Source organism: Suncus etruscus, chromosome 3, assembly GCF_024139225.1.
Source record: "Suncus etruscus isolate mSunEtr1 chromosome 3, mSunEtr1.pri.cur, whole genome shotgun sequence".
In the NCBI taxonomy this organism is placed as follows: domain Eukaryota; kingdom Metazoa; phylum Chordata; class Mammalia; order Eulipotyphla; family Soricidae; genus Suncus; species Suncus etruscus.
The window spans coordinates 92,208,908-92,236,633 of NC_064850.1; the positions used below are offsets into that span (position 1 = coordinate 92,208,908).

Genomic DNA, 27,726 nt, shown 5'->3' on the forward strand with positions numbered 1-27,726 from the left:
GGAATGTACATTTAATTGACACTACATTGCATTAATCAATAGCTGCAGTTTTGCAAACTGTGGCTATGACAGTCCTGAACAAGAAGGGTTTCCTGTTTAAGCTGCAGTACCTTTTCTGACTATGGATCATTGTTCCTTCTATGGCAAATTTTTACAGTTCCTCTAATGAATTTGAAATGACTGTCTCAAAGTAACCTGCAGCTTTCCTGACACTTCCTCACTCTCTCTCTCCTGCTCAGAACTATATAGCTCTTTGCTGTTGAGTTTTTAGAACCTTCTGCTACCATAGCTACCACTTCCACCACAGATCCATAACCACTATTACGTGGACTGCCCGAGCTTCTACCACCAAAACTGCCCCCTTTCATGGGTTCAAAATTTGATTGCTATTGTCCACTGTAATTTCCAAAATCATTATAGTTGCCACCACCACCATAGTTACCACCACCAAAATTTCCTCCTTCATTGTAATCATCATATCCTCCACCACCTCCACCATATCCACTGCCTTGGTTTCCATATCCTGGTCCTTCACCACCATAGCCTCCTCAGCTACTATAACCAGGATCTCCACCATAGTTGCCACCATCACCACCAAATCCATTATATCCACCATCAATTCCTCCATAGCTACCTCTGCTGCCACCACCTCCACCACCATAGCTTCCTCTTCCACCAAAGTTTCCACCATGGCCAAAGTTTCCTCCACCACCTCCAAAATTGCCTCCAAGACCCATAAAGTTGCCAGATCCACCTCTGTGACCTCTTTGTGAAACAGCAGACTGCATTTCTTGCTTGGAAAGGGCCCTTTTCACTTCACAAGTATGCCCTTTCATAATATGGTATTTCTGAACAACAATTTTATCAACTGTAGCTTGATCATCAAACGTTACAAAAGCAAATCCTCTCTTTTATCCACTCTGCCAGTCTTCCATAATTTCTACGGTTTCAATTTTGCCATACTTTTCAAAGAAGTCTCTCAAATTATATTCCTTTGTATCTACTTTAACACTATCGACAAAATGTTCTTCACTGTTAGATGGGCACCAGGATTTACAGAATCTTCTCTAGAAACAGCCCTACTTACCCATCAATTTTATGTGGTTGAGCACACATTGCTGCAACCACCTCTTCAACACATGAGTAAGTCACAAAACCGAAGCCTTTGGAACAATTTGTCTGGGGATCTCTCATCACCACAAAATCTGTAAGTATGCTCCATTTCTCAAAATGTTCTCTTAAATGATCATCTGTAGTTTCAAAACTCAAACCTCCAATAAACAGTTTTTTCAACTGCTCTGGTTCCTTTGGATTATGGCCCTCTTCCCCTCTGTGGTGGTGGTGATGGCTGGAGTCAGGCTGAGGGCCTCTAGATGTATCTTTAAGAATGAAATTTCACTGACCAAGTAAGTAGAAGCAAAGATAATATAGAACAAGAACAACCAATTCTGGCATTGATGTGTGTGAAGGGAGGACTCTTATTCATTGCTGGTGGGAATGTTGACTGGCCCAGCCTTTTTTGGGAGGAGACAATATGGACATTCCTCCAAAAACTAACAATTGAATTTCTATATGACCCAACAATTCTACTGCTGTGAATACACCTAAAGGGGCCAAAATCTAAAAGCAGAAAACACACAGATGTTATAGAAAATCCACACTCTATGTTCATTGCAGCACTATTCACAATAGCCAAAGTCTGAAAACAATCACATGTTCAAGAACTGATGAGTGGATAAAGAAACTATAGTACACACACATATATGTGTACACATATAGTACATAAAGCAATGTTATTTGGTCTTAAAAGATGGATGAATCTGGAGAGTTGAGTTTAAGTGAAGTCAGTCAGAAGGAGAGAGACATATGTGGGATATAAAGAAACTTCCTAGGGAAATATTAAATGCCCAATGGCAATCGATATGAAAAGGAGAACTGGTATTCAGTAGTGTGCCAACCATTCTGCTAGCAAGGGTCAACTTCCCTCCCCAGGTGCTTCTGGGACTGACATTCCCCACCAGCTGATGACAGGAAAGAACTGGTCTTAGGCTGATGACCAGGAACACTTTATTTTACTCAAACATTGCTTATATAGGACAAGAGGAATTGGAAAGCATGCAAAGTGGCAGGGTTTAGGATACCAGAAATGGACAACCAGGGACAGGAGACACCTGGTAGAAGTTAAACATACACATTGATGATTGGGAATGTTTGGGAGCAACACAACTGGTCATAAAAAGTAAACCTTATCTCTCTCGACCAGAATTCTCTATGAAGAAGGAAGGATGGCCCAGAGCCAAACTTGCTCTTGCAAGTGGCCTCAGATTATGGGGGGATAGTACCCCTCTTTGTGCTGTCCTTCTACAGGGGGAGGGGAGGTTCTCTCTGCCAGGCATCACAAGAGGGAATTGCAACAAGTAGGAGGCTTGCCACTGGGAAGGAGATGAGGGTGGAGGATAAGCTAGGGAAGAAAACACCAGTACAATCACAGAGGGAAATGTGCTTGCTATAAAAGCAGGCTGGGGAACAGGAGGGAAACCGAGGACATTGGTGGAGAGTAGTGGACACTGGTGAAGGGATTGTATGATGCTGCATGCCTGAAACTCAACACAAATATCTTTGTAATCTTGTAATTCATTACTATTCAATAAAAATAAGTTAATAAAAATAAATCAATAGAGAAGGAAATACAATGCCTCTCTCTAAGATAGGCAGGGGATGGGAGAGGAGGAGAATGGAGAGCATTTTTGGTAGGAAAGTTGTACTAGTGAAAGGGGTAGGCATTTTATGGTTGAAACCCAATTACAAACAAGTCTGTAACCATGGTGCTTAAATAAAGAAATTACTTTCATCAAAAAAAAAATCCATAAGACAAGTTCAGCCCAGGGAAAAAAGCAGTCTTTCCCAAAGGCAGTGGGGGTATACTGAAATAATCCAGGGGGCATTAGTAGCCTGGGGTGCAATTGGGGGAAAACTTTCTAATTGTGAGCTTGAAAAAGGTAGATTTGGGGCTGGAGAGTTAGTACCGTGAGTAGGGTCTTTTCTTGCACAGATCAACCCTTTTCAATCCTCAGCATCCTAGATAGCCCCCCATTAGGAGTGATCCCTCAGCAGAGAGTCAGGAGTATGTCATAAGCACCACCTGGTGTGGCCCAAGAAACAAAAAAGGTAAATTTCTAGGCAGCACTGAGTAATTTTTTTTTCTGAAAAGTGGATAAGTGGGTGGTAGGTCAAATAAGTTTGAAAAATCTCTGGTTAAAACCACACTTTTAATAATGCAATCAAAAATATAAAACAATGAAGATTACAAAGACCAAGAGAATATGAGGAAGTTTCACATGGAAATAATGGACTTTTAATATAATAGCTAAGGAGCAATGATAGTTCAGCTATTAAGGCTTTTTTTTACCTTGCATTTGGCTGAACAGGTTTTAATCCCCACCATCCATATGCTACCCAAGCACCAGGAGTGGGTCCTGAATGCAGAATATAGGAGTAACTCCTGAACATTACCAGTGTGGCCCCAAACAAACAAACAAACAAACAATAAAACCACAAAGGAGGTGGAGAATATAATAGTTAAATTATAAAAATAATAGAACTTAACATACATAAGAGGTAGCTAGTAAATTATGATGGGATAAGTGGTAGTGAAAAAACATGCATTTAGATCAGAAAAAAAAAAGAATTGAAAAGTAAGAAAACAGGCAAGAGAACTATGGGACAAAATAAACGTGAACAATATATGTATTATAGGAGTCCGAGAAGGAGGAGAAAAGGGTAGAACTTCTATTTGAAGAAATAATATACAAAACTGTTCTACTGGGATCATCTAAATATGAGGTTCAAGTAATTCCAAATGAAATAACTCTGACACAATTCTGAAACAGTGTAAGTATTTAAAATAGATAAAGGGGGAAGGGAAGAAAAGTGGGAGTAATAAAAAATAAAACAGATAAAAGGGCTTGAGCTATAATACAGCATGTAGGAAGCTTGCTTTACATATAGCCCATCTGTGTTTGATCCCTGGCATCCCATATAATTCTCCAAGTCTGCCAGGAGAGATTACTGAGCTTAGAGCCAGGAGTAAACCCTGAGCATCACTATGTGTAGCCAAAAAACAAGCAAACAAAATAGAACATACTATAACAAAAAATTTAGAGAAAAAAATGGAAGGAAAAACCTTATAGATCTGCCACAGTTCTCTGTAACAGCTCCAGGAACCAAACTCCCTCTGAGAAATTCTTAATACTGCTCGGACACCAATATGTGCCAGTTTTGATATGATATCCTGACAATGAGAAAATGTAAACAACTAGGCCTAAGAGCAGGTTGTCTTACCTCACTATTTAACAATAAGATGAAATCAGAAGACATGCCATTCTTTGATCTGTGCAAAAACCAAGATCGCTAACTACAGAAGATTGACCGTGACAACCATAACTGAGCAGAACTTATCCTGAGACCAATAAAAAAAGACCCTTACCTAGGCTTGGGCCTATGACCTGTACAACAACCAAGATCTCTAATCCCAGAGGTCTAGCTGAGACAATTGCAACTGAGCAGAACTTTTGGAAACATAATGAAAGACTCTATCCTAGGCTTCATACTATGATCAGTGCAACAACCAAGACTGATTAAAATTATAGTGTTAGAACAGAACTTCTGTTCTGTTCTGGAAATGTAAAGAAAGACTTCACTCTGGTCGCCATCCAATGACATGTGCAAATACCGAGATCTCTAGCTACTGAGGCCTGATTTTATCATCCACAACTAAGCAGAAAGTTTCCAGACAGCACAAAAGGACCTAGGGAAGAGAAAAAGAGCATGTACAGAGCCTATAGTTATTCCCATGACAGTATGCTTCAAGAGTGGAGAAATTCTTTATCTCTTAGGCCAAGGGAATTCCCTTTCTAATCTCCCCAATATTTACTGTGACTATGCAAAAAAAACACACAAATTAATTTTTTTTGTTATTGTTGCTTTATATTTCTTGTGTGTGTGTGTGTGTGTGTGTGTGTGTGCTTTGTTTTGTTTTTATTTCAAGACCGTGGGTATAGTTTGGTTGTTGTCTTTATTGCTGTGGTGCTTTTCAGGTTCTTTTGGTTGATTTTTTTAATAATTTTTATGTTTTTCTTTCTTTTTCCTTTTTTTTCTTAAATTGCTACTTATAGCCTCTAGAAGGACTCCTCCTGTTTCTTTCTTGTTTGATTCCCCCCCTCTTTTTATCTTTCTTTTTTCTTCCCTTCCAAACAGAATCACATAACTTGAACCATCTTGTTCTGCCTCACATATTGAGGGGGAAATAATGGAGGGTATCAAAACCAAACAGGTGTATGAACATTGATTAGAAATAAAAAATGATCATACTTAAACACCAAATCCAAAGCCATCGACAACAGAATCGAAACCCAATCTACAACAAGCTAGACACAGAGGGGACCACTTATACTATCAGCCTGGGGGTCAAAGGAGGGGGTTATGGGATGCATGCTGGGAACAGGGGTGAAGGGAAGATAACACTGGTGGTGGGAGTACCCCTGATTCAATTAATTTACCTTGGTCAAAATAAAAATTATTTAATTAGAAAATGTAATAAGAAATAGAAATGAGCAATTAGGTAATGTGGATCAATATACTATTCTCTATGACTAAAATGTCATATAGACAACATACAATGATAGAAAATTTTAACCACTCCTCTGTAAATCTTTTACAAAATAGTGAACCTGAAATGTGCCCTGAAATGGTAAAATAAGCCAGATGAACTTAGATATTTATAGACTACATTAACTTCCCAGAACAGCTGAATTTATTTACTTCTTAAGTGTACAGGGAACATTTTCAAGAAAAAAGTAAATTCTCTTCTTTTTGTTTATCAATAAACAAAAATGTTGAGATTGTATTTTTTTTCTGCAGTTAGAGAAATAACTTCCCAAACAACTATCATGACAATGTTAATGAGTGAGAGAAGTGAGAGAAGTAGAATGCCTATCTCGAATACAGACAGGGGGTGGGAAAGGAGGAAGAAGGGGGGTATTGGTGGTGGGAATGTTACACTGGTGAAGGAAGGGTGTTCTTTTTTTTTTTTTTTTTTGGTTTTGGGAGCCATACCCGGTAACACTCAAGAGTTATTCTATCCAGACTATGCGCTCAGAAATTGCTCCTGGCTTATGGTCCTAGTGGACCATATGGGACGCCGCCGTGAGATCAAACCGTGGTCCGCCGCAAAGCAGACACCTTACCGCTCCTCGCCACCGCTCTGGCCCCATAGGTGGGGTGGGGGGGTGTTTTTTTAATGACTGAAACCTAACTACAAACAGTAATCATGGTAATCATGGTGCTTAAATAAATATATTATTTAACAAACAAAACAAACAAAACAAGAAGCTCATCTAGGACTATAAGGGGGAAGGTCTAGTTGAAGCTGAGCTCAGTTCTAGACCTGTTAAGTATTTAATAGTCAATGCAGCTAACCCAGGCAGTGAGGTATTCTTTTTTATCTGTAAAACAGGAGAGATGATTTCTAGTGCCTTGCTGAAATTGGAAGTGTTGTGCGAAAACAAGCTATAGATAACTCTCAAAGGGCTTATCAAGAGGCTTTGAGACTGCAAGAAAAAGATGCAGCCAATACATCTGACCTCTGGACTTTTATGTACTATATATTACGAGATCTTATTTTTTATGGGATTTTTGTTTTTGCTTTTCGGTTTGTATGTTTTTGGGTCACACCTGGTGATGCTCAGAGGTTACTCCTGGCTATGCACTCAGAAATTGCTCCTGGCTTGGGGGATCATATGAGACACCAGGGGATCAAACCATGCATCCTGGGTCAGCCACATGTAAGGCAAATGCCCTACCTCTGTGCTATCGCTCCAGCCCCTTTTATGAGATTCTTAATAACTCAGAGTAGGTCTGCACGCTAGCAAACATGGCTTTTGATGAGGCCATTGCAGAACCTAATACACTGAATGAACAATTCATACTAGACAACACCCTCATGACAGGCAGTTGCTTGGAGACAACCTAATATTATGCACACAGTCTGTAAAGAAGTGATGTAACAGAAGGGACAGAGAACTAAATGAATCAGGCTGGCATCTTTCTTCCCCTCAAAAAAACTTTGTACACATATTCATTCCTTGTTCTATTTGAATTTCCTCTAGCAAAGAACCCCATTCATGTGTATGGAATCAATCTTTTATTTTCACACTGCAGTTTTGGGAAAACTCTATTCCTTTACCTTAATAAGGAATATACAAACACTTATGTAGAGGAATAAACTTACACCTGGTATTTAAGTTAATCAAGAAATGACTGTGCTTTGTTTTACTGTGAATCTAAAAATGTAGTTAATTACAATTTAAAAGTGTTATACATAATTTCTTCACTTCTATACTCTCTCTCTCTTACTCTATATTCTCTTTTACTCTAAGGCTTTCCTTAGAAAGTTGCTTAACTTTCCATGCTTTAATGCTTCATTTCCAATTGGAATCCCGAAGCATTAGATTGAACAAAAAGGCATTGATATTTATGGGTGGAGGAGGTGTCATATACTGAAATGTCTACTCTACCATCCCATGGAGGCCTGATGTATTAGTGACAATGGAATTTCCTTATCTACTCTTAATTTACTGCTTTTAAATTGACAACTTCTCTTACCAATAAAACTTCACTTACACCTAAAAAAATTACATGGAGAGGTCTGATATGTAGCTCAGTTATAGAGTAGGTGCTGTGACCAAGACCCTCTGAAAATTGAAATTGAAATTGGAGTTTGAAAACCAAGAAGACCAAATCTAGAAAGGCTAAGGGAACATTCCAGACAGAAAGGAGAATGAAGGCAAAGACAGCACCAGATTTTCTGTTTGTTTTTGTCTCACACCATTCAGTACTCAGGGCTTAAACCTGGCTCTTTGCTCAGATATCACTTCTGGCATTACTCAGGAACCATATATGGTGCTGAGGCTAGAACTCACATGCAAGACAAGTAACTTCTATACATTTTCTGGCCTCAAGGTCATGTTTTCTTCCTTTCCTCTCCTCTCCTTTTTTTTTTTCCTTTTCCTTTCCTTCCCTTCCCTTTCCTTCCCTTTTCTTCCCTTTCCTTTCCTTTCATTCCCTCCCTCCTCCCTCTCTTTCTCCCTTCCTTTCTTCCCTTTTCTTTCCTTCTTCCTTTCTTTCCTTTTTCTTTCTTTCTTTCTTTCTTTCTTTCTTTCTTTCTTTCTTTCTTTCTTTCTTTCTTTCTTTCTTTCTTTCTCTTTCTTTCTTTCTTTCTTTCTTTCTTCTTTCTCTTTCTTTCTTTCTTTCTTTCTTTCTTTCTTTCTTTCTTTCTTTCTTTCTTTCTTTCTTTCTTTCTTTCTTTCTTTCTTTCTTCTCTTTCTTTCTTTCTTCTTTCTTTCTTTCTTTCTTTCTTTCTTTCTTTCTTTCTTTCTTTCTTCTTTCTTTCTTTCTCTTCCTTCTTCTTTCTTTCTCTTCTCTTCTTTCTTCTTCTTTCTTTCTTTCTTTCTTTCTTTCTTTCTTTCTTTCTTTCTTTCTTTCTTTCTTTCTTTCTTTCTTTCTTTCTTCTTTCTTTCTTTCTTTCTTTCTTTCTTTCTTTCTTTCTTTCTTTCTTTCTTTCTTTCTTTCTTTCTTTCTTTCTTTCTTTCTTTCTTTCTTTCTTTCTTTCTTTCTTTCTTTCTTTCTTTCTTTCTTCCTTTCTTCTTTCTTTTATCTTCTTTTGTAGTTTTGAGTTTGGTGTATCCTATAGCTTACCTATTTAGGTCTATTTTCACTGGGGTCCTTTTGGCTTCTTGGATCTTGAGACCTATATTTCTCAACTCTAGGGAACACTCATTGATGGTTTATTCATCACATTTACCTTCCTTTCTATTCTTCAGGGACTCTATGGCTCTTATGTTGTTCCTCTGATATGCCTTTCATTTCTTTTCAAACTATTTCCAACCTTCTGCAGTTTTTTAGCTGTTTCCTTATTCTCATTTTGGACCTCCTTGATCTCTTTCTCGCCTACTATAACTGCTCTTTAGCACTTTTATTAACTTTTTTAGTATCAACTTCCATGCCCTTCATTTCTGTCATTTGTGATTTACTTTTTTACTCTTATCCTTCTTGTGCTTTGCTGACTCCCTATGGTATCTTTCTTTGAGCTCACTGATCATCCTCATCATGGTGTCACAAGACATTGTCTGAGGACTTACTGGGCTGGTTGGTATTGTTTATATCTTCAGTAATACTGTTTTTAAAACTTGTGGGTTTTAAAACTTGTGAGTTACTCATTGATCTGGTGTTCTTGCTGTGTTGGAACTGCATTTTTGTGGTGAGACCCACTGAAAGATGCTGAGGGATTAAGCTGGAGGTTGTTCTCCTCATCTTTATCTGTCCATCCTCACATAATCACAGAAAGCATAAGCGTGAACAGTAGGTAATTGCTGAGTAGAACTGTCATGCAGCTGTGTATGGCCTGGACCAATCCAGAAGGGAGAGGCTCTGCCTTTCGTTCCAGAGAAGGTTCAGTCATGTCAGCTGGTGGCATCTGGATAGTGTAACAGCAAGTGGAAGGTTAGGAGACTGAGATTCCTAAACTTTCTCTTATTCATAAACTCTAATCAGACCACTCCATTTTTCTTTGCATCTGTGATCTTAAAGTCAGCATGAAAATGTTTTAGAAACTCAAAAGAGTTCCTAATGGTCACAAAAAACCTTAGGGAATTCTTTAAAGTATTGTAATAGCAAGGCCATAATCTTTATTAAGATATTATTTTAGGGACCAGAGAGATAGTATGGAATGTAGGGTGCCTTGCAAGTGACCAACCCAGTTTCTATCCTCTAGCACTCCCCTGAGCCCTGTGAGTAATAGCCCCTAAGCACAGAGTTAGGAGTAATCCCTGAACACTATCTCTATGGTCCCAAAAGAAATTAAAAAAAGACATTTTAGGCTTTAAAATATTTCCTAAGATGAATCATCATACTTTTAATTTTCCCCATTGAGAGTATAATGTTTGACATGGCCTTGTGATAAATGGCCTTGAAGATAATGAGGAAATTTCTTCAATTTCCATCTTGTTGAGAGTTATTACATGAATGACTGCTGGACTTTGTCTAATTCTTTCTCTACATCTATTGATATGATCATACAATATTTATATTTTATTGACATGGTGATTATATGTATATGTTGAATGTATATGTTAATATGGTGATTATGTGTATATTTTGAACCATTCTTGCATCTCTGGAATGAATCCTACTTGGTTATGGTGTATAACCTTCTTTATGAGTTGCTGGATTCTATTTGCTATTCTATTTTGTAAAGTATCTTTGTATCTATGTTTATCAAGAATATTGGCCTGTAACTCTCCTTATTTACGGTGTCTATGTTTTTGATATCAGAGTGATGATACCTTCATAGATACTGTTTTGGGGTGTTTCTGTCTCTTTGATTTTCTGGAAGAGCCTGGAAAGAATTGGCTGTAAGATCTCTTTAATTGTATGAAAGAATTTACTAATGAAACCATCTGGGCCTTGGCTTTTGTTATTGGAAAACCTTTTGATTACTGTTGAGGACCCCCAGTTAACATCATGTACAAAGGTAAAATCCAAATGGATTAAAGACCTTGACATCAGACCTGATACCATAAGGTTTATAGAACAACATGTAGGTAAAACACTCCATGACATTGAGACTAAAGGCATCTTCAAGGAGGAAACTGCACTTTCCAACCAAGTGGAAGCAGAGATAAACAGATGGGAATACATTAAGCTGAGAAGCTTCTGCATCTCAAAAGAGACCTCTAAAGTGGTCTCCAGAATCCATATGGGGTGCTGGATATGAAACTTGGCTCAAACTCAGACAAGGCATGCATCTTGTATTAGGGCTCCAGCTCAAGAGTTCCATGTATTGAGATGACAGTTTCTTTAAGATTGTCAAGTACTGTTTTAGGCTACTGTCTAATTCTTCTTCTTCTTCTTCTTCTTTTTTTTTTTTTTGGTTTTTGGGCCACACCTGGTGACACTCAGGGGTTACTCCTGGCTATGTGCTCAGAAGTCCCTCCTGGCTTGGGGGACCATATGGGATGCCAGGGGATTGAACCGTGGTCCGTCCAAGGCTAGCGCAGGCAAATCAGGCACCTTACCTCTAGTGCCACCACCCGGCCCCTAATTCTTCTTATATTTCCAGGACACAGGGAAGCAAGGAAAATTTTTGTAAACTTAAAAATGTTCTTTTTCTACATAGGCATAACAGAGCTGGCCCTGTCATCTTCATAAATAAACTTTCCAGAGTTCAACAGTAGATTCTGAATCTCTTCTTTTGCAACTCGTTCCCCCTGAGCTTCCAAGGCGTCTAGCAGGGTGTTGACTGAAGCTTTCATCCCTTCTTTGTTGTGCCATGTCATCAGCATTTCATACAGCTTTTCCTGTGGACATGAGGCTCGGCTTTCAGCCATTTGGATCTCATTGTCTGTAAGACCCATGCGCCTCATGAGTGGTCTCCAGGAATGTACTGGTACAATCTTGTGAATATCATTAAATAAATGGCGTAGAGCTATGTGAAAAGAAAGCCACAAAGAATCAGATGAATTGGGAACCATTTCAGAAAGAGCAAAAAAAACCAAAACAAACAAACAAACAAACAAAAACAAAAAACGCATCAGGCCTAGACCAGAGAAAAGAACCTGGAGTGTTTCTTGAATTTGCTACTCAGGGTTTCTCTCCTGTTTCCCAAAATCAGAACATCTGGCCACATCTGCATTCAAAGTACTATAGGAGTAAGATCCACAGAAGATCCCACTGAAGAAAAGATTGATGACCCATCTGGGAGGGGAGTTGGATGTTGGAGAGAAAAGGTACAGTCATGCTGTGGCGACATCTCAGTCAATGATGGATAGGCTGCATGAAGGATGGTGGTTACAATATACCACACCATGTAGTCATGTAGTCTAGGTGTATAGACTGTACTATCTATATTTGTATTATTACACTTTTTTTATATTTACAAAAATTTGAGGTTGCTTAAGGATACATTTCTTCGGACTTGCCACACTATGGTACCACCGGCCTCAAAAGGGGCTTATGCAGGTTATAAGAGGGGAAGTTCACAAGGGGAAGGTCTCCAGAGCTGTAACTTTTGCAAAGAAGGGACAGGAGGGAACAAGGTATTTGACTCACACCTGCCACAACTTGGCAAAGTTAAACTGGAGTGAGCTGACTTCACCCAGGTCTGGATTTCTGGGGTGACAGGGAACAAATGAAGTATGTGTAAAATGCACTGCAACACAGTCAATAGATGGATAAGACAAGCCAGAATGAATTCTTTGTATTTTAATATAATAGCACTTTAAAAAAAAAAGTAAAAAGAAATTATATTTTGAACAAAATATGGCTCTATTTCAAGCTCCATGATTATATATTATTATCATTATCATTATTTATTGTTTGGTTTGGGGGCCACACCCAACAATGCTCAGGGATTACTCCTGGCTCTGTATTCAGTAATCACTCTTGGCAGGCTTGGAGAACTATATGGGATGCCAAAGATCAAACCTGGGTGGGCCATGTGCAAAGCAAGTTGCTCTACTAGCTTTGCTATCACTCTGCACCAATTATTTTAATAAGTATTCAGTAACAAATTTCATCATTTTATGTTTTAATATACTAAAAATTAAAACACAGTTCACACTATAGTTCTTTGAATTGGCCCTAGTGACAGCTTAAAGTCTAGTAGCCTCCTGACTCCCTGTCAAGCAGAAGAGTTCATTAGTAGACCATCAACACAGGCAAACCTGGCCCTGAACATGGGAGCAGAGAGGAACAGAGGTATGGGACACTGTTGAAATGGAAAAGAATAGAATAATATATAATGAATAGTATATAATTGGGAAGGGGGAATAAGGAGATTTAGGTTTCTGATAGTCTAGTGACCCCTATTTCTAGTATCCCCTGCCCTGCCCAGCCCTAACAGCTCTAGGAATGACAGTCAGAACAAGGGTCCTCTCCTCCCATCTCCATCCACATCTACTCTACTGCCTGAACTAATTACTCACTTTTAGTGGTGTTTGTGCCTTCCACAGGAACGAGACATTTTCTTTTTCCTTGTTTAGCTCCTATGAGTACCTGTCAAATATAGAAGAGCAGGCCCTTAGTCTGAGTCAGCAAGTCCTGTACTCCAGAAAAGGGACTAACAACTAGGAAACTGTGCTTTGAGCCAATCACCTGTCCTCCAGACCTCAGTGTGTACTGAGCAGAATCTCCTGACCTGTGTGGCTCAGGCTGTGTTCTGGAGCCCTCATTGAGTACCTCTGACTACAGTAGTGTTCATTGCTAATATGTTTGCTCCAGAGGGGTCAATGGTGACATCTGAGTATCAGGGGACATTCCCATAATCCCAAACACTTCTTTCTGTCTTTCTAGTCCATTTCCACTCACTACCAATAGATATCACATTTCCCAGGGCTTTATGTAACTCAAATGAAAATTCTCTATGAGGGCATTTTGGAAACTCTTTTATGAATTCAATGATTCTTTCATCAATAATAGTGTATCATATCAATAGTTGATATAAATGAATGAAAGCATCTGATCATCTTCATAAGACTTAAAAGCATCCTATAGAACTAAACTTTGAGTTTTTGAATTTTTGTTTATTTGTATTTTGTTTTGATTTGCATATCCCTAATGATTAGTGATGTGGAGCATTTTTTCTTTTTCTTTTTTTTAATATTTTTATTGAAGTACCATGATTACAAACATGTTTATAGTTGGGTTTCAATTATAAAAAGGACACCCCTCTTTACCAGTACAATATTCCCAACACCAATGCCCCTCCCCCCGAGTTTTGACTTTTTTTTTTTTTTTTTGGTTTTTGGGCTACACCCGGTGACGCTCAGGGGTTACTCCTGGCTATGTGCTCAAAAATCGCCCCTGGCTTGGGGAGACCATATGGGACGCCGGGGGATCGAACCACGGTCCGTCCTACGCTAGCGCCACCTTCCCGGCCCCAGAGTTTTGACTTTTTTTAATTAAAAAAATTGGGGGCTTGGGTGCAATAAAGTGATATGCATGGTACCTTTCATTAGCAATAATGCAAACCACAGTGCCAAAAAAGAAAAAGAGAGAGGGTGGGTTGGAGGGAAATTGGGGAAGATGGGAAATATGCACTGGTGAAAGGTGGTGTACATTTTATGACTGAAACTCAACCATGAACAATTTTGTAACCATGGTACTTAAATAATAATAATATAAAAACATAAAAGAGAAAATGACACATGGAAATACAAATTAGCAATATGCCCAAGAATTTATCTGAGTTGTATAAAAAATAAAAGTAATAGTTATAATCATTTGAGGAAAAATTAATAATATAAGTGCAATTAAGGGAAAATGTAATAAAAGAAAATGCTGTTTGGAAAAAGTCATTGAGACTATACTTAGTTGTGCTCAGGGCTTCACTCCTGACAGGGCCCAGGGAATCATGTAGGACACTGAGGATCAAACTTACATGAACCACATGCAAGGTAAGTGTCCTACTTCTGTACTATCTCTCTGGCACAAATGACTTTTTTTTTGTTTGTTTTGTTTTTTTTGGGGGGAGGCACACCTGTTGATGCTCAGGGGTTACTCCTGGTTAAGTGGTCAAAAATTGCCCCTGGCTTGGGGGGACCATATGGGACGCTGGGGGATCGAACCGAGGTCCTTCCTTGGCTAGTGCTTGCAAGGCAGACATCTTACCTCTAGCGCCACCTCACTGGCCCCGTGGCACAAATGACTTAAAAAAAATCTCCAAGTACAATTATAGTGATAAGATATAAAAACAAGAATCAACATTATTCCTATAAGGAGAATTTTGGAGGCCTTAAAATCAATTCAAGGCTAGTACACATTCATGTCTAAGTAAGTTCTTTGCAGCTAGATAAGAAACAAAATATGAGGCAGAATTAGTTGGAAGGGCAGAAATAAAGATCATTATTAAATTGCCATATATTTAAGAGATCCTAAATCTAAAATTAAAATACTTAATAATGTATGTATATATTGGTAAAGCTTAAAATATAATAAATTAGAGCAGAGAATTTCAAGAGTATCTCAATCAATAAAAGTAACAAAATAAACAAAGTACAAAATACTTGAAAAAATTAGCACTGTTTAAAACTTGAATAGTGACACGATCTCAATTCTACATACATTATTTATGAGTTTAAGGTAATATAATACATGCTAATAAATTTTGTTTGAGCCTCTGAAGTAAATGCTAGGTGGTCTGAGGGCCACTGTAGCACTACCAGGTGACAGTGAGCAAACAGTTCAAAGTTTGAGTTCAACAGTGCTGGGGGTCAACAATGGCACCCCAGATGGACTGGGAGCTACAAAGGTCTCACCTGACTCTGTTCAGGAGCAACAAGAGCCATGCTCAGAAGAGCTGGATTGTGTGAGGGATCAAATCCAGGACCTAGCACATGCAAGTCATGTGTTCCAGCCTTTGAACTATATCTCCAGCTCCAAAATTCCAGAGATATTGTCAGTCAAAAGACTGTATAAAATAATTATATATTGATAAAATGTTTTCTTCCCTTTTTTTGATGCCACAACCAGCAGTGCTGGGGGCTACTCTGGATCTAGGCTCAGGGATCAAGCCTGGTGTACTGTAGAAGGGACATCGCCTCCTGCCTGAAAAACATGCACTGAGCCCACTGAGTTATTTCTCTATTTCTAAAAATTATAAAATTATTTTAAAATAAAAGCTATTTGCTCTCTCAGATATTAATACATAGTATGTTTTATTTAGATATAATTGGCATATAGGTCATTATGTTTTATTTAAATATATATGTTTTATTTATATGTAATTGGTATATATATATATAGGCCATGGTTTTAGCAACAAAACATAGAATATTGGTTCTAAAATTAAAAAATTAGGGGGCTGAAAATAGTAAATGAGACTTTCATTTGTCCCCTAGGTTGTGTCCAATTTAAATATTCTGACTATTCGCATTAATATTAAATAATATAAATATTTAAATTCCATATACTCTCTTCCTTTCCTACTCCTTCTCTTCTCTTCCATCTCCCTCGCCTCCTCCTTATTTTCTTCCTCTTCTTTCTCCATCTCCTTTCCTTCCTCTCTTCTTTCTATTCTTCTCCTCCTCCATCTCCCTCTCCTCCTCCTCCTCCTCCTCTTTTTCTTCCTCTACTTTCTCCTTCTCTTCCTTTCCTTCCTTTCCTCCACCTCTTTTCTTCCTCTTTTCCAAGAAAATAAAGACAAAAAATCCATATTAATATTAAAATAATTACACAAATATTACAATATCCATGTTAGATATGAATATGTATTGGTTACTCCAAAATAAATGTGAAAACATTAGGACAGAGATTACGGGAGTTTTTGTTTCCTTCTGTAAGGAAGAATGTATTAGATACACAGGAGAGGGACCAAGGTAGAGATCACTGTGTCAGATCAATATTTTACAATTGACAGAGAAAAACTCAGTTGAGGGAAATGGGAGGATCAGAAGCCGAGAGGTAGGAGGACACTGTGACCCCAATAATTCAGAGAACTCTCCACATAGTATCCTATCACAAGATCAATCTCATGTAGATAATAATTAAAATAATATACAACATAAAGCCCTGTAAGAGGTCATTTCCTGTTATGTTGGGGAAAACGATAGGTTTACTACTCAATTTCATATCAAAACTAATGAACTAAATGAGAGAGAGAAAAAGAAAGGAAAGAAGGAAGAAGGAAAAAACAAAGAAAGAAAGAAAGAAAGAGAGAAAGAAAGAAAGAAAGAAAAAGAAAGAGAAAGAAAGAGAAAGAAAGAGAGAAAGAGAGAGAAAGAAAAAAAGAAAGAAAGAAAGAAAGAAAGAAAGAAAGAAAGAAAGAAAGAAAGAGGAAGGGAGGGAGGGAGAAGAGAGGGAGGAAGGAAGGAAGGAAGGAAAGAAAGGAAAGGAGGGAGAAAAAAAGGAAGGGAGGGAGGGAGGAAGGAAAGGAGGGAGGGAGGAAGAAAGCAAGGGAGGGAGGAAGGAAAGGAGGGAGGGAGGAAGGGAGGGAGGGAAGAAGGAGGAAGGAAGGGAGGGAGGGAGGAAGAAAGCAAGGGAGGGAGGAAGGAAAGGAGGGAGGGAGGAAGGGAGGGAGGGAAGAAGGAGGAAGGAAGGGAGGGAGGGTAGAAGGAAGGGAGGGAGGGTGGAAGGAAGGGAGGGAGGGAAAGAGGAAGGGAAGAAGGGAGGGAAGGTGAAGGGAGGGAGAGAAGAAGGCTGCAGAGATAGTCTGGGGGTTAAGGCACTTTCCATGCATGCTGCTGACCCCAATTTGATCTCCAGAACCTCATATCATTCCCTGACCACCTCCAGGAATGACCCCTGAGCACAGAGCCAGGAGATATTTGTGAGCACTGCCAGCTAATGAGCACTAAACAAACACTAAACAAACACTAAAAAACTAAATAAAATTAATGGATTGGCATGAGCCCAAACTCAGTAAGTCTATGTGTATGTAAAACCACATCTATACATCTAATGGCCAAGAAAATCTACTTCTAGAAAACTATTGTTTCTAGGAAACTACTGTCAGCTGTTTGGACTAAAATTATTTTTATTTATATTCAATGTAATAATATTTTAGAAGTAAATTTTATATCCTTATTGTTGGGAGAAATGGCCTCCTGAATTATATTACAAGGAGGCAGACCCTCATCAGTAATTCCTGGAACATAAGAGTGACCAGACCAAAGACTGTCTGCCTACCTATTCTGGACTGAGGCTACTGGGAGAGATGAACAGATAGACAAATGTCTTGTACCCTGAGCTGAACATATCCCACGAGAGGGGTTTTCTCCCCAGGAAGCCCTCCCCTGCCAGTTTCACTGTGCCTCCTTGCAGTCATGTTCAGGACATGAGCCCAGCAAGCATCAGCCTCTCCCTCTTTCTGCACAGTCCCAAGCAAGCAGGGTCAGACCATCACTCACCTGCTCCACTTCTCCCAGTGATTGCACTTCCTGGGCTATGAGTGGAGCCTGGGGTTGGCTTTCTAGTTCCTGTTCGCAGACTATAGTGTCTAGTGGAGCATTGCCATTAAGGCTCACCATCTCATAGTGGTTGTTGGTGTCATTGTTTAGAGCCTCGGGTGCTCTCCGAGGACGTCTGAATTGCTCAAAGATCTTGGGAAAGCAAAGAGATGCATCAGGAGTTTATAGCACACTTCCTGCAGGGTTTAGGGATAGGATGGAGGGTCCTACTACTCCAACCTTTCCCCACTGCACCCCCTGCTCCCCACCCCAAAACAGACTCAGCACATTGAAGAATGCTGCTGGCCCAGGATCTTTGACTTGTAATACTGAAGGGTGTCCTGCACCCTGCCTGGCACCTCTATGTCCAAGAAGCTCTGAGCTACAAGAAGGACAGTGTTCAGCATGGCCAACTGGCCTGAAGGATGCTCCCAGAGGACAGCCATCCTCTTACAGCCACCCAGAGTTCTGGGTTCCCTTTCAAGAGGGAGCATAGTACAGATGAAGCATTGGTCTTCTGTGGAGGAGAAGCAAATCCTAAAGGCTTGAAGCCTTCTGGATTCACAAAAAACTCACCCTGTTTTTGAAGCAGTCCAGACAACCTGGAAGAGAAGGAGTATTCCCCTTAGCAGTGAGGCAGGACCATTCTGGATATTACCTTCCCTGAGAAACTGCAAGCCTGTATGTCTGGCCCTAGACAAAGCCCCTCCCCGCCACTGTATGTATGTGCATGGAAGAATTGTTGACTCTGGGGCACCTTCAGGGAGTGGGTGATGGAAAATGAAGCAAAATAAACATGCATCTCCTCAGGCTTCCACTCTGGGACCAGGGGGTACACAGCTTCCTCTAACCTGGCCAGCACTCTGGGACATAGCAGGGAGCATGAGTGAGTGTCAGTCCCCAGAGGGGTCAAACCATAAGTGAGGTAAAGGGGAGACCAAGGTGATCCCATTAAAGAAGATCTAGAAGCAAATCGGGAGATGGTGGGTGACTGGACACACAGCAGGAAAGGAGATGACAGAGTGCCAGTTCCCACCACCAATGACCCCTGCTCCTGTACTTCCTGAACCATATTCCCCTGCAGGCTTAAACTTCCGTGCCATCCACTCCTGCAAGCACACGTCTCATGTGAACATTCTCACCTTGAGATCTGAACTTCAAATAAAAAATCACCACACAACATGATGAAACAATAGCAGGAACAACAACAGCAATCGTTGTGGTAGAGATGCTGGAATTAGAGGGACTAGAGGGCTGTCCCGGGTGATTGTCCACAGTTCCATTGGACTGGTTGGCACACTGAGTGTCATTCCATGAAGTACAGTTTTTGACTTCCCTCATTCCTTCAGGGCACCTAGTTACAAACACAAGGTAAGTGCAATGGAGACCCATGAGGGACCGTGGGCCAGGAGACTCTTGAAGCAGCCACCTGATGCCCAGTGGCCCTGAAAAGAGAGCAGAGAAAGGACATGTTTTGTGTCAGGAGCATAATGAAAGGATCAGAGCACCCTGTGTCCCTGGCTACCTGCTGAGCTTAGACCAGGCCTCCTCTGCAGCTCCTACTGACTTTCCTGGCCCGCAGGGGGCCCTGTAAGAAGAGACTCACTCCAATGGTCAGGAAGATTGGAACAAGCTGAGTTTTGTCATTCTGTTAATGGAGAAAGAAGTCCTTTACCTATCTCACTGTCCTACCAAACAAAAACAAAAACTGAGAGGGTCAGAGAAGAGCAAATTACTAAGTAAACTAGTAACTTGGTTACAGAAGTATCTCGTGGTGGAAACTGAGGGCTGGGAGGAGGCTGGCTGTGCTGACTCAGGGCTTGAGGGGCTCTTTGGAAAGAGACAATTCTCCTCACTTACTATGGGACTACTGTGTTGATGAACCACTGGCGGCATGATAGAACATTGGAGGTTACATTTTATGTAATGTAATGATATGAATTACTGGTTATACTACTCCTGTCTTTCCTTCTGGTTTCAAAGGAACAAAAAAGTTCTCATGAGCCATAATAGCATGGGATCTTACCTCAATAGTAGTTTACTCTGAGCAGTGGACAACTAGTGCTAGCTAAGCGAGCAAGGAGTGTGAGATGGAGATACCCCATGTGCAGTGTGAGGAACCTGCAATGGATATAGGAGCTCAGAAGACCCTCAGGCATAGGGAAACTGATAATCAGAGGCTGCTTGGAAGGTAAGAGAACAGCTTCCCAGAAAGGCAGGATTTGTATGGGTGGGAATCCCTCAGCTCCCTCTTACCTTGTACAGTTACTGCACTTCTCAGGAGAATCTTTTTTATTAATGAACTTGCCCGGTTTGCATTCACACTGAGTGTCTTGCGTGGTTGTGCAAGGACTCTTAGTAATTTGATCTATTGGCAAAAGAAAAGGTTTTTGGGTTTTGTTTTTGTTTGTTTGATTTTGGACCCCACCCAGTGTTTTTCAGGGCTTACTCCTGGCTCTGCTCTCAGGGATCACTCTTGGTGATGTCAGGGATTGAACCCAGTACCCAGGTTGGCCATATGCAAGGTAAATGTTCTATCGGCTGTACTATTGCTCCTGCCTAGGAAGAGGTTTTACTTACTCTCAAACATGTCACTACCCAATTCCCACCCCCCAACTCATTCATTACAATTCTGCAATTCACTATTCTTTTCTTTTCTTTACTTTTTCTTTCTTTTGGTTTTTAGATCACACCCAGTGGCACTCAGGAGTTACTCCTGGCTCTGCGCTCAGAAATCACTCCTGGCAGGCATGGAGGACCATATGGGATGCCTTGATTCGAACCACTGTCTGTCCTGGATTAGCTGCATGCAAGGCAAATGCCCTACTGCTATGCTATCTCCCCAACCCCTGCAAATCACTTTCTGTAGCACACATATGGGATACACAAATGCCAGCCACTGTTACTGACATGGTGAGGTATAGAAAATAACTTGTATGGAGAGGAAAATATTTCATAGTCTCTGGGTTATCAGAAAGATGGGTGCGAGTTGAGACATCTGGAGGGAGAGAAAACATTGAGTGACTTCCTAAACCTGGCCCTTGGGCTAAGAGAGGAGCACAGAGCCTAGTCAAGAGCAGTTGTCTGGCTAAGCCTAGGCCAGTCTCAGTTCCCTCCTGGCACTTGACACAGCAGCCAGGCCTTTCCAGCTGTCTATTCCCAAGAATTTATGAGGTTTACACATCTTTCAGGTGAGAGTTGACAACTATTGCATTTCCCTGCTTTGTAGCATGCATTGTACAATTTTTCATTTTCTTTTCTGAACATAAGTTATAATCATAAAACCAGGATGCTGATGAACCTGAAGAAATAGAGTTCAGATCTCCTAATTTGCAGCTGAATGTAATTCCACCAGATGACCTCTGCATGAGGTACAGGTCCCACGTTCCTACCTTTATCACATTTTGTACAAGAAAAGCAAAATGGTGCATTGCTGTAGCTTGTGTAGTTGATTCCACTGATACATGGGACACAGCTTTTACCATCTTTTAAAATATGAGTTCCTGGAAAGAGAGACAAAATGATGATAAATTTATCCACAGGGTTCCCAGAGGTTGGCAATGATAACTGGGAACTCCTTTTTTTTTTTTTTTTTTAGCTAAAAATGGAATTCAAACAGGGAAATCCACTCTACTAAGTGTTGGTGAGTTCTGTTCTATAACATAAACCTGAAAATCAAGTGACATGCAGCATAAATTTTGTAGGAGCTTCATAAAAAGAGAAGAAAGGAAGTCAAGTAATGCATTTTAATCAATAAATTCAGGTTTTACATAATTTTTCAAAGTATTTTATAATCCAGGAAACATTTCTCCTTTATATCACTCATGATTCAGAGTAGCCATATTTCAAATGTACACTAGTCACATAGGCCAATGGTCATGCTGTTAGACAACCAGATCCACAAAGAATACCTTATGCTTAAAGATATTATTATGAAAAAATAAAATAAATAAAACAAACTGCAAAAAATGTCATAATCTCTGTCCTCAATGGATTTTTGGGGGTGGGTGACAAAAATAAGGGTAAACTTTCAGTTAAGACATCTATAATCTGCTACAACAAGAAAATGGAAGAAAAATGGATCTTGTATATAATGAGACAGAGAGGGATTTCTGAAACCCAGTGATGAGCATGGAGGATGTCCAGAACAAAGACCATACCGGACTTCTTGCTCTTTGTGGTTCATGACTAGGGACTTGGTTCCTGGGACCCACCCCTACAGCTGACCTCTCTAAGACTCATCTCTTTCTCTTTGTCCATATTTTCTTGTGGTAAAATATATAAAAATTTCCGTTTAAATACTTAATGTATTTGAATCTGTTTTGCCTCTCCCTCAGTTTTGAAGTCACACAAGTCAAACTCCTTAATGTTCCAAGCTTCCATATATGTAAACTTTCCAGAGCTGTTTACTAGTTACTACTTTGTACTTCCTCTGTGGTATGAAATCCTGTGGTTATTTCTGTTTCTCTTATATAAAATTTATATTGAACATTCTCTGGATATTTTAACTAAGACAGATTTGGCTACTGAGATATAATTCTAGAGAAACATAATCCTAAGGAACAGTTTTTTGGAGTTTCTAGAACTTGTTCTCAATCTGATTAGAGCTAATTCACTGAGTCTATTAATATATAGATAGTTCATGAGTTGATGTACTATACATACATATGTGCAAAAATATCATAATTAGGGACAAGTTTCTGGTCTACCATTTATGAGAATATACCTTTGATCATTTGTATATGTAGTTTAAAAAAGTGTAACTTTCGGGGCCGGTGAGGTGGCTCTAGAGGTAAGATGTCTGCCTTGCAAGGAGTAACCCCTGAGCATCAAACGGGTATGACCCAAAAAACAAACAAAAAAAAGTGTAACTTTCAGTTTATCATTTTTTACCTTTTGAAAGACTCTTTTACTATGATTCTGGGAGATAAAAATTTGTGCAGAAAAGAGGAAGAGGGACTCCCAGCATTTTTGAAGAGTTTGGTAATTATTCTCTGAAAACCAGAAAGTACAATGGGAAGAGTTTCCACTGAACTAGGAAACTTAATGAAATGGGATTTAGGGTTAAGATGGTAAACCAAGGGGTCGGAGCAGTGGCACGGAGCAGTGAGGCGCCTGCCTTGTTGGCGCTAGCCTAGGACAGATCACTCCAAGCCAGGAGTGATTTCTGAGCTCATAGCTGGGAGTAACCCCTGAGTGTAACTGGGTGTGGCCCAAAAGAAAAACAAAACAAAACAGAAAAAAGATGGAAAACTAAGTTGTAGCACACTACTGTTAAGAGGTTATTGAACAGAGTCCAAGAGCCATTAGTACAGATCTCACAAAGACCTGTGGCACAGGTAATTTGATTATAGGGTTTCTATAATGGAAATAGATAAAAACTACTCAGTTTGATGCCCATAAGATCAAAGATTCAAGTTTAAGTGAACCAGATTAACTTAAATCATAAAATCCACAAAAAGGAAAGAAAAAATTGGTTATATAAAATAGCATCTAAATATTTTTTTTTATTTTGTTTTGTTTTGGAGGGCCAATACCTGGCAATGTTCAGAGGACTATATGTGGTACTGTGAATCTAACCTGGAACTCATACATGCAAAGCATGTGCTCTAACCCATTGTACTATCTCTCTGGATTCTCAACTAAATGTTTAAAAACAGTAATGGAGGAATTGAGGAACAAAATATCAAACATAAAACAAATATGTAAGAATATAAATATATCTTATTAGTAATTATATTAAATGTAAATGGTTTAAATTCTTCAATTAAAGGGTAACTTTCAGAATGAGGAGAAACAAAGACATAATCTTGGCTATATATTCTGTCCTTAAATATAATTTAATAATATTGAAATATACACAAAAATATCTTTCTTAAACATTAACTGAAACTATATTATCTAGATGACAATTTATATCAAAGAAGATATGATTACTTAGCAAAGTATAGGGAAACTAAGAAGACTGCTGGAAAATAAAAGATGTCTTTTTTTACTCTTGTCTTACAAAAAATGGTGAACAAACAACTTAATTATCAAATGGGAAATCCTCAAATATTGCAATTACATATATTTAGATATTATTCTTCCAAATTTTGTAGAATGAAGGGGCTATTTTAGTATCTCTCTTATCATTCCTAATATGACAATATTCTCCTCACATACTCTGTACAAGACCCACATTTTACCTAGACCATGACAACAGGCCCTTAAAAATATTCTTCCTTTATAGTTTTATTTATATTTTCTTGAGGCCAGGCTTGTCCCTCTCCACTTCTGACATCTTGAAAAGCTCATATATGCCAGTGAGCTTGCCTTAATGGAAAGCATTTGGTAAGATGCAAAGACAATGATGCAAAGTCAAAATTTTCTAATGTACAGCCTATCCCTAGGGGATTTTAAACATCTCTGGTGTTCCTCTTGTCCTTAAGAAGATTAATTACTAACCCAAATGGAGAGAAAAATGAATATGGAGGCAAAAGTCTCATTACCTCAAATCAGCATAGTTCTTGCTACCTTTCTTGGTGGTCATAGAACCATATGGAACATTAATAATTTATCAGAACAAGGACTGAAAGATCACACTTTGTAGACAGGCTCTGGAAGTCTCTCTCCTTGCTTGCTACCTATTCAGGATTTTTGGGTTTTTTTTGTTTGTTTGTTTGTTTGTTTTGTTTTGCTTTTTGAGCCATACCAGGAGACACTCAGGGGTCAGTCCTGCCTACGTGCTCAGAAATCGCTCCTGGTTTGGGGAACCATATGGGACACTGGGAGATCAAACGGAGGTCCATCCTAGGTTAGCACATGCAAGGCAAATGCCTTACTGCTTGTGCCACTGCTCTGGCCCTGCCTTATTCTGTTTTAATCCAATAGTGAATGATTAAAACCACATATCAGACCTCTCCAGACCTCTGCCCAAAACTTCTCAGGGTCACCCCACACTCATACTATTTCCATGATATTCAGGATGTAAGATCTCCCATCTGTGCTCCAACCTGCCCCCTTCCTGTACCATCTATCTAGTTACTCCATGCTTTTCTCAAATAAACTTAGTAGTATAGTTCCTGGGGAGTCCTCTCAAGAGCCTCACTCTGGCACTGCACCTGTGATAGAAGCTCTCTGCAGAAAAATCATCAGCCCCAGGAAGACTCACTACACCATATTTGTCCCATCTATTGAGTAGGGTGCTTTAGATCCATGTGGCCAACCTGAATTCTAACCCCTATACCCTGAGCATACCAAGAGTAATTCCTGAGCACAGAACCAGGAGTAACCCTTGAACACGGTTGTGTCTGACCCAAACACTCCCCTTCAATGCAAGACAAGCCTCGGAAGGCAGCTCAAAGAGTTGAAGCACACTCAGAATCCTGCAGGGGTCCTAGCATGCTCACTGATTCAGTCACCTTCATCTGAATGAACTCTATAAAAGCAGGGGGGACTTGTGTTCTTTCCATATAGTTCTGGTCTCTCAGAAAAATTCAGTAAATATTAATTTAAAAAAAAACATCATTTGCAGTAGATAAAAACTGGAAGATGTGAAGATAAGGCAGGGTAAGGGCAGGAGATCAGTCAGAGTACCTTTTTGACATGTTTTTTCTGCAACAATGAGTCCTTGAAGGGCAATTAATAACCAAGTAATGCACTTCAGTTTGTTCATCATGGTGAGATAGAACCTGTGGGGACAAAACAGGGGTGGGCATGGGTGGCTTCCATATTTACCTCTTTTAGTAATGTCTTACATTCTCTTCATCACAATCACCAAATCTGAAGGAAAGATTATTACACACAATATTCTTTTCTCCCCCTGCCCTCCCACAATACCCTTTTTATTACTTTTATCTTTTTATAAAATGATGTCTATTCAAGAAAAGATGAGCAACTAAATAAAGATATGGTATTAAAAAAGAAAAAATATACAAGGCACTGACACAACTTTACAAGAAAAAATCATCTAACCCCATAAAAAATGGGGAGAAGAACTGAACAGACACTTTGACAAAAAAGAAGTACAAATGGCTAAAAGGCACATGAAAAAATGCTAAACATCACTAATCATCAGGGAGATGCAAATCAAAATAACTATGAGGTACCATCTCACGCCACAGAGATTGGCACACATCAGAAAGAATGAGAACAAGCAGTGCTGGTGGGGATGTGGAGAAAAAGGAACCCTTATCCACTGCTGGTGGGAATGCCATCTAGTCCAACCTTTGTGGAAAGCAATATGGAGATTTCTTCAAAAGCTGGAAGTTGAGCTCCCATATGCTCCAGGTATACCACTCCTAGGGATATATCCTAGGAACACAAAAATACAATACAAAAATCCCTTTCTCACACCTATATTCATTACAGCACTGGAAACAGCCTAGATGCCCCTCAATAGATGAAAGGCTAAAGAAACTATGGTACATATATACAATAGAATATTATGCAGCCATCAGAAGAAATGGAATTTTCCTATACATGGATATATATGGAATCTATTATGCTGAGTGAAATAAGTCAAAGGGAGAGAGATAAACACAGAATGCTCTCACTCATCTATGGGTTTTGAGAAAAATGGAAAACATTTGTGTCATGATTCTCAGAGACAAAATAGAGGAGGACTGGAGGGTGAGGGTCCAGCTCCCAACATGAGCTCACCACAGGTAGTGCAGTCACAGAAATAATTACACTGAGTACTATCATAACAAAATGTGACTGAATGAGGGCAGTAGAAAGCCTGTCTAGAGTACAGGCCAGTGTGGGGTGGGGAGGAAGGACACTTGGGATATTGATGATGGGAATGTTGCACTGGTGAAGGTTTTTTTTAATATATAAAAAAATCAAAAAAGAAAAAAGAAAAGATAAGGCCTCCCAATGCTTACCACAGGCTGTGTTCTTTATACTGATTGTATAGAAAGAGGAGGTACATGTATATGCTCCCCATATACACCTCAAATCAGGCCCTTTGCCTGGTCTGTATTGTGAATGGGGGAGGGGAACAAAAAAAAAAAAAAGAAAAAGTATGCAAAGCCAGGGACTAGAAGATAATAAAGTGGTTAGAGGGCTTGCTTTGCATGTGGCCAACCCGGGTTTAATCCCCTGTACCCTATATTCCCATTCCCCATATGAGTACCCCACACCCCATTCCCTGAGCACACCTAAGAGTAATTCCTGAGCAAAGAACCAGGAGTAACCCCTGAACATTACTGGGTATGGTTAAATATCCCACCCCCTCATGCAAAACCAGCTTGAGGAGACAACTCAAAGGATATAGAATCCATCTCCAGAACTACAAGGTCTCTGAGCACAACAAGGAGAAACCACTAGTTACAAGTTGGGAGCAGTTCTTGAGCACCACTGGATGTGGTGTCCCCACAAAACAATCCCAAAAAGCAATAAAAAACCATGTATAGATGATCCTTTCAATCCATTTTTGGGTCTGGTTAAGTTCTATTATTTCACCACACATATGAATACACATACTTTTGCTGTTGTACACATTCTTAGAGATGAATCATGCAATAGAAAAAACTTTTTTCTTCTTTTTTTTAAACATTTCTTTGAGAGAGAGAGGGAGAGAGAGAGAGAGAGAGAGAGAGAGAGAGAGAGAGAGAGAGAGAGAGAGAGAGAGAGAGAATAAGGCCGAAGCGATAGCATAACAGTAGGGCGTTTGCCTTGCACACGGCCAACCCCAGACAGGGATCACTCTTGTCAGTGCTAAGATGACCAGATATGATGCTGG

The 27,726-nt window shown here is 39.6% G+C and overlaps 1 protein-coding gene, 1 non-coding gene and 1 pseudogene across 2 annotated transcripts in view; 1 reads left to right on the forward strand and 2 right to left on the reverse strand.

The window, feature by feature from the left end:
- Positions 1–386: 386 nt before the first annotated feature.
- On the reverse strand, positions 387–9,167 carry LOC126004387 (heterogeneous nuclear ribonucleoprotein A3-like; annotated as a pseudogene).
- Positions 9,168–11,225: 2,058 nt separating this feature from the next.
- The window catches only part of LOC126004388 (tumor necrosis factor receptor superfamily member 10B-like), a 30,836-nt gene continuing 14,335 nt past the window's right edge, over positions 11,226–27,726 (reverse strand). Inside the window, exons 3-10 of the mRNA XM_049770827.1 lie at positions 25,578–25,672; positions 21,392–21,502; positions 20,256–20,379; positions 19,142–19,353; positions 18,454–18,554; positions 17,961–18,152; positions 13,041–13,110; positions 11,226–11,542 (exon numbers count right to left, since the gene is read on the reverse strand). Of these exons, the coding sequence (XP_049626784.1) occupies positions 11,226–11,542; positions 13,041–13,110; positions 17,961–18,152; positions 18,454–18,554; positions 19,142–19,353; positions 20,256–20,379; positions 21,392–21,502; positions 25,578–25,672 (1,222 nt within the window). The remainder of the gene's footprint in view (positions 11,543–13,040; positions 13,111–17,960; positions 18,153–18,453; positions 18,555–19,141; positions 19,354–20,255; positions 20,380–21,391; positions 21,503–25,577; positions 25,673–27,726) is intronic.
- Positions 26,850–26,980, forward strand: LOC126005234 (small nucleolar RNA SNORA51). The gene has a single exon (XR_007494403.1). It is a non-coding gene; the product is annotated as a small nucleolar RNA SNORA51 (small nucleolar RNA).